The sequence below is a fragment of the Embiotoca jacksoni genome, unplaced genomic scaffold, assembly GCF_022577435.1.
Source record: "Embiotoca jacksoni isolate LCO1_2020_lvr unplaced genomic scaffold, fEmbJac1.0.p SCAF_102, whole genome shotgun sequence".
Lineage (NCBI taxonomy): Eukaryota > Metazoa > Chordata > Actinopteri > Embiotocidae > Embiotoca > Embiotoca jacksoni.
This window is the reverse complement of record NW_027185233.1, coordinates 312501-326385: the sequence shown is the minus strand read 5'-3', so window position 1 is coordinate 326385 and position 13885 is coordinate 312501. Positions and strand designations below refer to the sequence as shown.

At 45.2% G+C, this 13885-nt stretch overlaps 2 protein-coding genes across 7 annotated transcripts in view; one reads left to right on the top strand and one right to left on the bottom strand.

Moving 5' to 3' along the window:
• Positions 1–330: 330 nt before the first annotated feature.
• LOC138213491 (specifically androgen-regulated gene protein) lies at positions 331–7991 on the bottom strand. The gene is made up of 4 exons (XM_069174647.1): positions 7838–7991; positions 6517–6739; positions 4079–4349; positions 331–3901 (listed from the first exon to the last, which is right to left on the bottom strand). Exons 2-4 carry the CDS (start codon positions 6592–6594, stop codon positions 2409–2411), a joined length of 1842 nt encoding a protein of 613 aa, XP_069030748.1. The 5' UTR covers positions 6595–6739; positions 7838–7991; the 3' UTR covers positions 331–2408.
• Positions 7992–9231: 1240 nt separating this feature from the next.
• rab3ip (RAB3A interacting protein (rabin3)) overlaps positions 9232–13885 on the top strand; it is an 11261-nt gene continuing 6607 nt past the window's right edge. Inside the window, exons 1-5 of one of the 6 annotated variants that reach the window (XM_069174512.1) lie at positions 9232–9374; positions 12636–12728; positions 12976–13092; positions 13209–13375; positions 13463–13634. In XM_069174512.1, coding sequence (XP_069030613.1) covers positions 13003–13092; positions 13209–13375; positions 13463–13634 — 429 coding nt within the window. In that variant the 5' untranslated portion in view covers positions 9232–9374; positions 12636–12728; positions 12976–13002. Of the gene's footprint in view, positions 9438–9459; positions 9553–12163; positions 12428–12635; positions 12729–12975; positions 13093–13208; positions 13376–13462; positions 13635–13885 lie in introns of those variants that run through there. The other 5 variants (XM_069174547.1, XM_069174558.1, XM_069174522.1 and 2 more) reach the window with 5 other exon arrangements.

Here is a 13885-nt window from a genome sequence, read left to right as displayed (position 1 = left end):
GCAACTGGGAAACGGGAAAGCTGCTAGTGTGACATGGTCCAGGATCATCAATTCTCAATTCATAATCAAATTTTATCAGCATTTCTAACCAACTAAACAGCAGGAAAGAATACAGTAAGCCCCGCCCACCTCTACCGGAAACCTGACTGGACCACAGGCCTGTCAATCAAAAGTAAACACGAGGTCTGTCTCTGTTGGTTTTGATTGGTTTGTTGGTTTCCGTGTGTAGAATCACCTTTTAAGTTTTCACTCAGGTGAAATATTCCCGGCCAATCATTGAACATCATTCTTCACGTTACACATTTAACAGAAAAACAAAGAGTTGCGTTATTCTGTTTAATAAGTGAGAAAAATTCAACATTAGATATTTAAAGCAGATATTTAAAACGCGTATATACAGGATATAATGTGGATGTTTCTGAAGTCGGAAAGTCCTCCAGGGCTGTCGTACTGTAGCAGCAGCTGATCTCCATTCACCACACATCTTTCTTTAAATTCCTCCTCCTGTGCAGACATTTACACTTTGCAGAGACATTTCCTGATATTTTCCTTATAAAGCCGTGTGTGTTATTTACAGAATATAGTTATATACTGCACGTATGCACCATTTAGATCCTTCAAAAAATGACTGTAGCTGAACTACAGAGAACCGGAGTCTGTAAACAAAGATTCACTTCAAAAGTTGCCGTAGGTGAACGACATCGGGCCGGAGTCTTACTGAAAACACACACACACACGCACACGCACACACACACACATACACATACACACACACGCACACACGCACACACGCACGCACGCACACACACACACGCACACACACACACACATACACACGCGCACGCACGCACGCACACACACACACACACGCACACACACACACGCACACACACGCACACACACACACACGCACACACACGCACACACACGCACACACACACACAAACATATGCAGTTAAATAACACACTTAAAAAAAAATGTCAGAAATGGCAAAGTTATCAGCGACAGCTCGACAGGAATGAAAACGTCAGAAAGTATTTCGAGACCCGTGTGGTTTTTTTTTTCTTGTGCTTGTGTTTCGTACGACGCTCGCCCATCCCTAAAGAGCAGTTTTAAAGTAGTCCCTACGCGTAGTAAAAAAATAAAACATTCCAGCAGTCTGTGGTTTGGTGTGGGAGGTTCGTGTCCAATCGAGTAAAAATATCCTCCAGCTCAGCTCCAGAGTCTCTTCACCGTAACGACGGGGTTTTTTTTTTAGTTTTAATTCCAGGACGTCAAGATCCAGAGGACTCGGTGGAGATACTGTCGTTTGACTTTGGGGCGTCTTGTTTCTCGCCTCCTCCCTTTGTTTTGTTTTTTTCTCGACGTAGTTTCGGTCATTTTAAGAAGTAAGAAAATTGCAGAAAAGTTTTGACTTTGTACAAAAATCAGAAAAAACAGACTCACCGATGACTAAAATGCTCAAAGTCATATTTCTTTTCAAAGTATTTTAGTTGCTTTTAAAGATCTTCAGGAGGAACTCCAAAAAACATGCAGTTTCTTCTTGTTTGAGAAACATTCAGCTAAAAACGATAGTCCCTTTTTTTTTTAAAAGATGATTTATGGGATTGAAGCTACAGATTTCATACAAATCCGTTTTTAAATATCTGAAAATTTGTGATGCAAAAATTCGCCAATTCAACCATTTAAATTCCTAAATTACACCAGTGCATAATTAGTCATCCCAAATTTGATTACACCCACAATTATTTTCTGTTTGTACTGTATCAAGAGAACCTCCATTACTATAATACAAAGAGATATTTTGACCAGGGACATTAACCCGCCGGCCCACTGACTCCTCCTCCTTGATAATCCAGCCTTTCTTTAGTCATAAATATAAAATCCCAGTAAAAATGTATCAGCATCCAGATATTTAAGGAAAAACCCCGTACCTCCAAAAAAAAAAAAAAAAAAAATGAAACTAGAAATTAGCTCGTTTAAACAGTAGAATCCAACGAGCAGATTATAGAAAGACTGTAGAATATATTATGTTTTTTTTGAGGAAATGGTTCTCAGTTTATAAAATCTGGTTCTTCACCTCGTGTGTTCAAACAAACGTGAGAAAAAAAATGTCACTTGATTCCTGAAGAAGATGCACAGAGGTATAAAATGTCTTGGATGAGACTCGTCATAAAATAAATCAGTTTATCTGAAACGATGTCGGAGGTGCAACAACGACAGTTTTGTCGGGTTTTTTTGTTTTGTTTTTTCATGGCCAGGAAGTGAGGACCAGCTGTGCAGGTCTATCAGGTTCTCAGCTCCATTCCTCTGGTTAAGGTCTGGCGTACCAACCCCGACCCCCCTCACCCGCCCCCCTACGAGGGACCAGAGATTCAGGCCCGGCAGGGTTCAGACCGAAGGCTCATCAGGAGTCTTTCAGCAGCCCCAGTTTCTTCAGTGCGTCCCGGCGCGACTCGTTCGACGCCCCCCGTCCAGAAAACTGCACGGTGATTCCCTGCGGACGAAACATGGAGTTGGCTCTCCGCTTGTGGTCGGGCGACAAGGCCCGCGACGGCGCTTTCTGGGGAGGAACTCCGCCGTGGTAGGAGTGCCGAGGAGGCCTCGGCGCCGGGGCCGGCGCCGCAGCTCTGAAACTCTTCGTCGGGGCGTCCGGAGGCCGATGGGAACCCGCGGCCGGGTTGATGGCTCGGCTCTTCCCTCTGTAATGGTTGAGCTCGGTGGACGGCGGCTCCGGCTTGGCGGGCGACGTTTGGCTCTTGTCCATGTGGGAGCTGAGGATGTCGGGGAGGTCTCTCCTCGCCACGGCGACGGCCACGGGCGTCATGACTTTGGTCTTCCCTCCGTAGGTGTTGAACTCGCTGGCGTTGGACAGCACGGGCGGGAGGATTTGGGGTTCGGGGCTCGTCGGAGAGGCCGGCCGTTCGCTCCGGGCGACGACAGACGGGTGGACCACGATGGATTTCCCTCCGTAGCTGTTAAACTCCAGAGACGTGACCTCGGGCGGAGGAGGAGGAAAGACGGATGCCTTGGTTTCCAACGGCGGTGGATAGTTGGCGCTTTGCGTGACTTCAGGAGACGAAAGGTTCGGTTGGAGGTTTCTGTCTTCTCGGCTCTTTAAGGAATCGACCCGCTGAATCTCTGGTTTTCTGTCGACGTGAATCTGGCTCTGAGGCGGTGTCGTAACTTTCGGCAACTTGGCACCGGTTTCTGCTGCCGGGGGAAGACCGGCCTCCGGCGGTTTGTCGCCGGTGTTTGTGAGAGGGTCCAGTGAGCTGCCGTTGGGGTTAGGGTTAGGCGTGCCCCCGGACATGGCTCGATTCCTGGTCAGGCCCAGCTTGGACAGAGCCTCCATCCTGGATTTGTCTGGCGTCGGGTCCCTGAAGGAGACGCTGCGAGTCGGAGTGTTTCGAGGCTCCGCAGCCGGCTGAGTGTCTTCCTGCAGCAGAGGGTGAGCTGTACCCGACAGGTTTGCCAGCATCTGCGCCCGCCTCTCGTGGATGTTCACATTTGCCAGCGACTGGTTCTGGTGCTCCTTGTTGCCGTGGATCACGCTGATGTTGGCGGGGAAGCGGGTCGGCTTAGCGGACGTGGGAGGACCGTGTCGCGCCGGAAGATCTGCGCTGCAGCCCGGCGGTTTCTCGGACTCCAGGCTGACACGGCGGAGGAGCGAGGGAGGCAGGAGGTTGGAGGTCCCGCCGGCCCGGTTATCGGCGATCTGCTGGGCAATGAGGACCGGCGTGGGGATGCAGCCCGGCGGGTGGTAGGAGTGGCCGTCGGTCGGCCCGTAGCTGCCGCTCGGTAGAGGAGGGTTGTACTCCGAAGGCAAGCCGTCCGACGGATCTCGCCTCGGCTTTATCTCGAAGTGGCTTTCGGGCGTCGGAAACATACTCTGAAAATCTGCGAGAAACAAATTGCCAAATTAAATTAAGGGAATGACGACGAGCTTCAGTTTCTTTAAAGGTTTTAGTTTCTCCCGAGGACATGGAAGTGTTTGAGAGTTTTTAGGGAATAAAGAATCTGTGTTGTTTAGTTAAGAACTTGGAGGCGGTCGCTAACCGACTCGCTGTTCGTTACCTGGACTGGTGGGCGTGAACATCGACTCTCTGGTCTGCACCAAGTCCGGTCCCGGGCGGACCAGGTCGATGATGTCCCGGTCGTTGGGACTGGGAGGTCTGGCCGGGTTGGGACTCGAGCTGAAGGGTCCATCGACCTCGCTGGTGCGCTTCACCTGAGAGGGCCTCCGGTTCTCCTCCTCCAGACTCTCCTCCAACGAGCCGATGGTGTCCTCGAAGAACTGGATGCACTCCTGCTCCTCCTGACTCAGACACTGCAGCGAGTCGTCGTCCTGCGAAGACCAGAACACGGAAAGAAACGGTGCGACTTCGGTTATTCTTTTCTTTCTTCGACAGTCTGAGCTTCAACAGCACGTTTTATTCAACATTTTTCCGTATTTACAGAAGAAGGGTCGAGTTAAGTTTCCGCTTAAGAAGAAAAGTATTGAAGCATTTTTGTAAGAATACACGTTAAGAGCAAATGTAAAACAAAAACAGAGTCGTTGACACCTTGTTGACCCACGAAGAAGAATAAAGGATTGTTATTGTTTTTGTATTTGGGTAAGAGTGACAAGGAAAACGTACACGACGTAAATTGGATTTATGCTACCGTCAGCCGTCACTCTCTCGTGTGCTCCATAAACGAGATTTCATTTTTTTCAACAAAATCTTTGAGATTCTTGTTTCTCGCAAAAACTCATCGACTCAGACTTTTTCATACAGAAGTCATGTGTGCAGAGCGAACACAGGCCTGTTTGTTCCTCCATCCCAACCCCTTCGGACTTCTTTTCCCACCCTATATTTAGCTCCAACCCCCCCCCCCCCCTACCACCACCACCTCCCCCCTCTCTTCTGCCGGACACCTCCCTCCTCCTCCTCCTCCTCCTCCTCCTCCCTCCTCCACCTCTACCTGTTCCCTGCTTCTCACAGATCGGCCTCTGAAATAAAGGACACAATGAGATATCCGGTAACGACACTCGGTGAGAACTGACTTCACTTTTGAGGGTCATGTCAAAGTCCCGATAAAGATCGAGTCCGCCTGTTTAAACCCGACCGCACGGCTGTAGGGAATAAGGGAATAGGTAATCCCCCCGTAACGACGTGTAATGAGCCTAAACATAAGCAAGAGACTGAACCACAGAGAAAGAAACGCCCACATGAAGTGAACAGTATTTGTTTTTTTAAGGGTATTAAATGTTAATTTATGTGTTTTAATTCAAAGTTTATGCATCATGGCTGCAGGAGGATAAAAACGTCTTTTTTTTTCAGCTTTGGGAGGTTTCAAATGGTCAATTTAATGTACTTTTAACCAATGGCAAAATAATCTTAAACTCAAAGTCCATTTCCTAGATTCTTCTGCACCTCCATAACTCCATTTTGTTAACTGAGCATTAAGAAACTCCAGAAAATCGAGTTTAAGATTTACAGATTATTTTTGTCAAATCCATAAATAATATAAAGAATTTATCACCATCAAGACAAACAGGTGAGTTTCTTGCATCATTTTTAAAATATATTTCATTTTTGTTGCACTTTTTTGTGTCGTGTCGCCTCTTGTTTCCAGTCTTTATGCTAAGCTAAGTTAGCCAGCTGTAGCTTTTATTGTAAGGACACGAGTGGCATCGATCTTAAATCGTAGAAAGAAACATCAATAAAAGTACTTTTCCGAGCAGCTCAATATTTACTCCCAGATTTGAATCAGTTATCTGATGCCAGTTCGTTGAATTTGCAATTTTAATACAGATGTAAAAATGCAGTTTTGTGTACTTGAGTTTGACTGTAAGTTGTTTTGTTGACAGGCAGCTTCGCAGCCACCAAACCGGAAGGAAGGACATTCGGGCTATTTCAAGGTGATGACCTCGATGTGGGTAAAAACAGTTAGTTGTTGACATCAGAGCCACGACGAGGGTGAAGTGAGAGTGTGACTGTGTTTACTGTTTTAAGAAGACAGCTGCTCCATCATCCTGCTCGTACCAGTGAACACAATTAAATCAGGTTTATTTACCTGTTTATTGGAGTTCATAATGAAAGTTAATTAAAAATCATTTTGAAAAACACTTAATAACGTTCCTGCCGAGACTTGACGTCTCTTTTATAGCTGTAAAAACTAAATATACGAAGCTACAGCCGGCAAGTGGCTAGCTTAGCTTAGCATAATGACTGAAAACAAAGGGAAACAGTTAGCCTCCGTCCGATCTCTTTAGGGAACGGACCCGGTTGTGGGTTACGATATAGGACAAACGTTGCCATGGTTACAATAGTTATCGAACAGCATAAAGTAACCGACGGGTTTAGACTCGTCCGAGTCGATAAGATCAGATAATAAATAATCAAAATAATAAATATATAATAAATTAAATTAAATAATAATAAATATAAATAATAACAAAATTCATGAACTTTTGAACTATTTTGGAGTTTAAGGAACATATTTATGAATAAACCTGTGACATGACTTACGCCTGGCCTGGAGTTGCGCAGGGCGCCTCCGTTGACCCCGTAGCGGAGTTGCGAGTTGCCCTGCAGACGGACGTTCATGGTGAGCTGGGTGGGTGGAGGGGTCAGAGGTCAGAGGTCAGCTGCCATTTCTCATGGACGGTCCGGAGTTCGCACTACGACAAAAAAAAAATCACATCCGGCTTCGCTCTGAAAGAATCATCCAATCTTCTTTTTCAACGAGAGTCTGCAGAGACGGAGAGAGAGAGAGAGAGAGACATCAGACGGACGGCCTTCAGATGACCTCTGGAGGAGGTCAGAGGTCAAAGAGTTGGTGAATAATCCGGTAAAAAGCACGTTTGCCTCTGAGGCTGTAAAGTAGAATAAAATCGGAGATGCTACTAGGATGAATACTTCAGAATAAGTAAATTAAACACGCCGAGTCACTTTCCGGATGATTTTCTTCAAAGTTCAGACACACCGGACGGACCAGTTAACCCGGAAGAGGGAAGCTGCAGAACCGGCTCGCTGAGACCGAAACCACCGATCTCTGCAGCCGGGCCACATTCCTGTCTGTGACGCTGCTGATTGATTTCTATGGTTTTGTTGATTACAGAAAACGTCACCGCATATTATTTTATTTGTAACAATATGTTTGATTTATCAAATTTCTCAGCAGTCAATCTGTTTTTTTTTAGTTTTTTTTTTACTCTGACATCATAATATTAACCATCTTTGTTTCCTTCTTCACAGTTTTTGCTCCTCTGGCCTCTAAAAAGTTTCCAAATGAAGCAAAAATTATTCTTAACTTTTACAAAAAAGTTTGAAATCTCCATTTATACAAAAAGAACTTTAAAAAGCATCCGGACAAAGAAAACTGTCAACTGTTTCATTCATTCTGCTACAAAAATACTTCCAGTCGTGTCAGTTTAATGTTATAATGTATATTTCTTTCATTTTGGATCATACATTTCTACTTTTTATATATTGCAAATGAATATTTTCTTCATCGTAATTTTTTTTATAAGTTCTTGTAGAAAACTAAAATGTATTTTGCTGCATTTCACTAAATTCCATTACAATGTTTAATATAGATAGATAGATAATAGATAATAGATAGATAGATAGATACTTTATTAATCCCACAATTATACAGAATACAGAATTGATCAATATATGATCACAATCTGACATCATAGTGTTTATTAATGATATTACAATACGTATTTTCATAACTATGATAAAAAATACAAACAGTGGTTTTAAAGCCAAATTTATCTTTTCTTTTTTTTTTTTTACACCTGAAAGAAAAGTCAAATTAAAACTTTTAAACTTTTAAACTCACCCATCGTCATCATCAACCAGCAGATGTTTCGTTTCGTTCAGAGAAACATCATCATTAATCTCTGACTCTGCTGGAAAATATTTGATCTTTTTTATAAAAAAAAAAAAGAAAGAAAGAAAAGAGGTCCAGTCGTTCCTTCTGTGCTCTCCCGCTGAGCTCCGTGTGCGTAATGACACCAGCGTGGCGCATTACGCACGAGTTTAAAGCGCGAGGAGACTCCACCCCACAGGAGGGTGTGTGTGTGTGTGTGTGTGTGTGTGTGTGTGTGTGTGTGTGTGTGTGTGTGTGTGTGTGTGTGTGTGTGTTTTTACATCCCGTGTGTGTGTGTGGTTTCATTCAGGTGTGTTCATTCAAGAGTTGGGAGGCGACAAACTAAGTGACACAGTGGAAAGTTATTCCATACAAACACACACACACACACACACACACACACACACACACACACACACACACACACACACACACACACACACACTTCTGAGTTTCACTGGGAGGGGTTCAGTAACAGTGGGACATCGGAGTTTTCCTTCTGTTTTGCCATTTTACTGCTTGACATTTTTTTTTGACATCCTCAAATCTTGTCGTCACTTCTTGTCCTTTCATTTTTAACGACACGAAAAAGTGAGAAGAAGAATGTTTAAAACGACACGTTCCCCTGAAAAACGTGCTTTACTTTTAATGTCTAAAAAAGTACCTGAATACAAGCACACCAATTCACGTAAAAGACGTAATATTTGTTGGTGTTGAGCGCCCCCTGCTGGCTGAAGTCTGTTACCTCGTTCTTTTATTCTTTTAGTGAATATTGTAATAACAAAATATTCATGAACGATTAGGGAAAAGATACAATCTTTCATGAAATCTTTATTTAATTTGTAAAAATGAAAAAAGTGACATTTTACTCCTATAAAAAAAATAAATCTAGTCCACATTGGACCTGGTCCAGATCTAAAACCACTTTATTTATTTGGATTAAATTATCCCAGACACGTTAAAGATTCTGTAATATTCTTATAATATTCCAATACAATTTAAAATGGTGTGTATTTCCATTTTTATATCGATAAACAGTATTGGCTTTTTCTTTTATTGTGAAATTATGTGATTTTCTTAAATTTATTTTATTATTATTATTGTTTATGATTTATTATATACATTATTATACATATTATATTATTTATTTTATATGTTAAATTTATTTCCGTTTTATCAAATTATTTTTGAAATAAAATTTTTAAAAAAAGAAGAAAAAAACCTTTAGATTTCTGTAATATTTTCTTCCCTGATTTCTGTCACCGGGGGTGTGTGCGGTGTTTACGTTCTGCCTGGACCACAGCTATTAAAAAAAAAAAAAAAAGAAGCTGTAGTTGTAGTTTCCCAGCGGTCCTTGAACGCACCTCGCGTCAAAGTACCTGCCCCGCTCTGCGTCAACAGCCGCTCCGGTGTTGCCCGTTTGTTTGTTTGTTTGTCGAGGGAGGTGTTTTTTTCCCGACACGTTTACCGGGAGGAACACCGGCTACTGTCCGCGCGCGGAGGTCCGGTGAGTCCCCCCCCACACCCCACCCCACCACCGCCCACCTGGCGTGTGTTACCGGTCCTGCAGGTAACTAGCTCTGCCAGGCTAACACGCAAATCCACATCACGAAGCCCATTATCGGACAGTGTCGCACCGTTTCTCCGCTTTTCTCCCGGCGGCCACACGCTCACTCCGCCCGCAGGTGCAGCTTCATTCTCGTTATTTAAGACTTTTTTTTTAACGCTTCATCTCAAGGTTTCCAGTCGAAATTGGTGAAAATAGCGTCCCTGCAGCTGAAGGCTTTGTCCGGTGGCCGATATTGGAAGCATCCTCACCAGCATGAAAATTACGGCTATTTGTGAACGTTTTTTTGGGGGGGGGATGAAATCGACGAAATGTGTTGTTGTTGTTTTTTTAAAATTATTATTTCGAAAAATGTCAGTTGGTGTATTTCAATCTTTCTGACGTCATAACCGAAATACCGAAATGGACCCGAGTTAGCCGCCGTTAGCTTAGCTTCGGCTAATCTCACGTTAACGGCGAAACCGGAGCCGCCGCCGGTTTTCATGCATCATTCATTGTTTTTCGGGGCGTCACGTGAGCAGGAATAACGGGTGCTCGAGGTCTGACTCGAGTCCACCGGCAACACAGAGGACATTGTGAGGCTGCACGAGATCACGTGAACCGACTGAAACTCGTGTTTTCTGCAAACGCCGCAGTTCTGGTGCGCAAAAAGCTTTTTAGTGATCAAAATAATAATAATAATAATAATAATAATAATAATAATAATAGCTGTCGAATCATTTAGTATCTTTTAAAGCTGTCAGATTGTGCTGAATGCAGATAATTTCATATATATATATATATATATATATATATATATAATGTGATCTTCGTTAGAAATGTTGTGTGCTTAATTATTAATTATTAAGTTTTAATAATAACAATAAAATGTATTTGAATAGCACTTTTCTAAATTCAGTTTACAAAGTGCTTCTCGTAAAATAAGCCGTTAAAAACAAAACGGTAAGTGATTTCTAACAAGCCTTTAACAACACAATGATCGTATAAAACAACCATAATAACAAATTAAAAACAAATTAAAACATCAGCAACGGCTCTCCAACAAAAGTCTGTTTTAAGAAGAGATTTAAAATATGTCGCCTTACTTAATTGCAGCTCAGAGTAGCTGATGATTGTTTTAATCTTTGATTATTCAATTCAATTATTTATATTCAGTCAGTTCAAGGCTCTTAACACAATAAAGTCCTGACAACATTAAGTTCTTACAACTGATAGCTGGTAGGAAACAGGATTATGTGAGAGGAAGATGACCTCCAACAGTGGAACCGAATAAAATCCTGTGAACAGAAATGTTCTGTAACAGAAGGCCCCGCCCACCTACACCCGGAAAAACGTGTTTTTTGAATGGAAGACTATTGGAGCAAGATTTTTTTTTTGGGGGGGGGGGGGAGCCAGCCCCTAGTGGCCCACAGCGGTATTACATTTTATATTTATTTTTAGTGGTCCAGTCTGTGGTCCAGTTTGTGGTCCAGTTTGTGGTCCAGTTTGTGGTCCAGTCTGAGGTCCAGTTTGTGGTCCAGTTTGTGGTCCAGTCTGAGGTCCAGTCTGCGGTCCAGTTTGTGGTCCAGTTTGTGGTCCAGTCTGTGGTCCAGTTTGTGGTCCAGTCTGAGGTCCAGTCTGAGGTCCAGTTTGCGGTCCAGTCTGAGGTCCAGTTTGTGGTCCAGTCTGAGGTCCAGTCTGCGGTCCAGTTTGCGGTCCAGTTTGCGGTCCAGTCTGTGGTCCAGTTTGTGGTCCAGTTTGTGGTCCAGTCTGTGGTCCAGTTTGTGGTCCAGTCTGAGGTCCAGTCTGAGGTCCAGTTTGTGGTCCAGTCTGTGGTCCAGTTTGTGGTCCAGTCTGCGGTCCAGTCTGAGGTCCAGTTTGCAGTCCAGTCTGCGGTCCAGTCTGAGGTCCAGTCTGCGGTCCAGTCTGCGGTCCAGTTTGTGGTCCAGTCTGTGGTCCAGTCTGCAGTCCAGTCTGAGGTCCAGTTTGTGGTCCAGTCTGCGGTCCAGTCTGCGGTCCAGTTTGTGGTCCAGTCTTAGGTCCAGTTTGTGGTCCAGTTTGTGGTCCAGTTTGCGGTCCAGTCTGCGGTCCAGTCTGCGGTCCAGTCTGCGGTCCAGTTTGTGGGTCTCTGGTTCAGTTGTTGTCGGTGTTTCTGGATGAAGTGTGTCAATGTTGACGGCCGGAGTTGCTGCCAGCATCCCCCTGTCAGCAGGTCCGGTTACCGCGGTGGCTCTCCAGGCCCGGTCTCCATGGAGACAGGCAGGAGGGGGAGGATCGGTTGGTTCTGAGGCCGGTGGGGTTTCACCTGACAGACGGGTGTCACGATGTCACCTGTCAAGGATGCGTGTGTTTGTGTGTGTGTGTGTGTTTGTCTTCTCGTTTAGTTTTTCTACATTTGCGGGGACCAAAACGCTGCAAGTTCTAAGGGTTAAAGGTCCGGTATCGTTTCAGTGACACCGCAGCCTTTTACTGTCGTTGGCGTTATGTCGGTGTCCTTGAACGCATCCTCGCTGCCGTCGGCTGCATTTCCACAACAACAAACGAAACTCCGACCAAAACAACAACGGGTCGTCATCTCAGGATTGTTTTCACTCGTTCATAACACGGCACCATGATCAACAAAAATAACCGTGGTGATGTAATCAAACAAAAACAAAAGTTCCTCAGCTGAACCTTTTAAATAAAGTCAAGGAGTGTCGCTGAAGTCAGCCTTTGTGTACACACACACACACAGAGGAGGACACACCCAATGAACACACACACACACACACACACACACACACACACACACACACACACCGGGCCGAGCAGGTGTGACCGGTGCTCCAGATCCTACTGAGTCGGATTAATTCAGAGTGCCGACGGAGGAACTTCTGGCACGAAAACAGACGGGAAGGTTTCCGAAGGTCGTCGGTCACTTCCTGTTTCCGTCTGGAGTTTGAACCCGCAGAGTAAAAACAGCCTGCTGCTGTAACGCGTATCGTAAAGTGAAGAAGGGGAGGGCGACGCGACAGGTATCAAAACTCAAAAGCTGCGATTTATCGTTCACGAGGAATTATTGGTTTGTTTATTTTAGCTTCGTTTGGACAAATAAACTTGTAACGTCTAACAGATAAATAAAAAAAAAACATTCAGACGATTCCAAAGTAAAAGTGTCAAAAAAAAAAGTTCCATTTGACCTCCGTGTACGACGTTAAAGAACAACGACTCCTCGTCTTTCAGGTTCAAGACAAACCAAACCTGCCGAGTCACTTCTGCTGCACCGTCCTGGTTCTCACCGACTGTCTGACCGCCTCCATCCACTGCTGCACGATGGTACACACACACACACACACACACACACACACACACACACACACACACACACACACACACACACACACACACACACACAGTTTTTTGAAGTTGAGTTTTACCAACAGGAACACTTCTTGCCCTTCAAAATAAAAGCATGTCCTGTCAGCGCTCTTCATAGTAATACTAATTTATGACCATCGTATTTACAGGTAAACATTGTGAATTGTGTGTGTGTGTGTGTGTGTGTGTGTGTGTGTGTGTGCAGACTGTATGATGTCCGACAGCAGCTGCTATGGCCTGCAGCAGCGGTCAGAACAATCCCGAGACTCTGGAGGGGTTCCACGAGGTGAACCTGGCGTCGCCCACCACACCTGACCTCCAGGTAGGTCAGAGGTCAACCTGTGACCGCCTCACGTGCCGGACGGACGGACGGACAGAAACACAAGACACGTTTTAAATTTTTTTTTTTTGTATTGGTTGTCTTGTGTCGACCTGCAGAACCAAGCGGAGCAGCGCCCCCCCGCCCGTCATAGCGCCCCGCCCACCTCTCTGTACCGCACCCACTCCCTGGGAGCTCCGCCCCCGAGCCTGCCCACCTCCCTGCGGGCCGACCAGCTCCCCACACAGCCGGTGTACTCCACGCCGCGGCACAGCCACAATGGAAGGTAACCAAATCTCTCTCTCTCCCCCACCGATCAGCTGTAACACATGTCTGACCCGTGTCTTGTTTCCGTTGGTTACGCCTCGTGCAGCGTGCCAGGCCTGGAGGCGGAGTCGGCCGAGGGCAACTTCCTGTCCGGGGAGGACGGCGAGGAGTGCAGCGCACTGAGCGACGGTCTGTCACGGCTGCGCAGCCCGTCGATGATGGAGGTCCGAGAGAAAGGATACGAGAGGCTGAAGGAGGAGCTGGCCAAGGCCCAGAGGGTAACACACACACACACACACACACACACACACACACACACACACACACACACACACACACACACACACACACACACACACACACACACTCTCTCTCTCTCACATGTCTCTGGTCTTAACTTGAAGTAACCTGAATCTACATTTGAATTGGAATATGAGTGTGCAGCTGCAGTGTGTGTGTGTGTGTGTGTGTGTGAGTGTGAGAGAGAGTGTGTGTGTGTGTGTGTGTGTGTGTGTGTGTGTGTGTGTGT

Bases quoted from the DNA above. Each gene is read 5' to 3' on its own strand.
- LOC138213491 (XM_069174647.1), bottom strand. From the start codon at position 6,594: ATGAACGTCCGTCTGCAGGGCAACTCGCAACTCCGCTACGGGGTCAAC. The intron at 4,350-6,516 runs GTAAGTCATGTC...TGGTCTTCGCAG, and splicing joins TGCGCAACTCCAGGCCAGGC to GACGACGACTCGCTGCAGTG. The intron at 3,902-4,078 runs GTAACGAACAGC...TGTTTCTCGCAG, and splicing joins GTTCACGCCCACCAGTCCAG to ATTTTCAGAGTATGTTTCCG.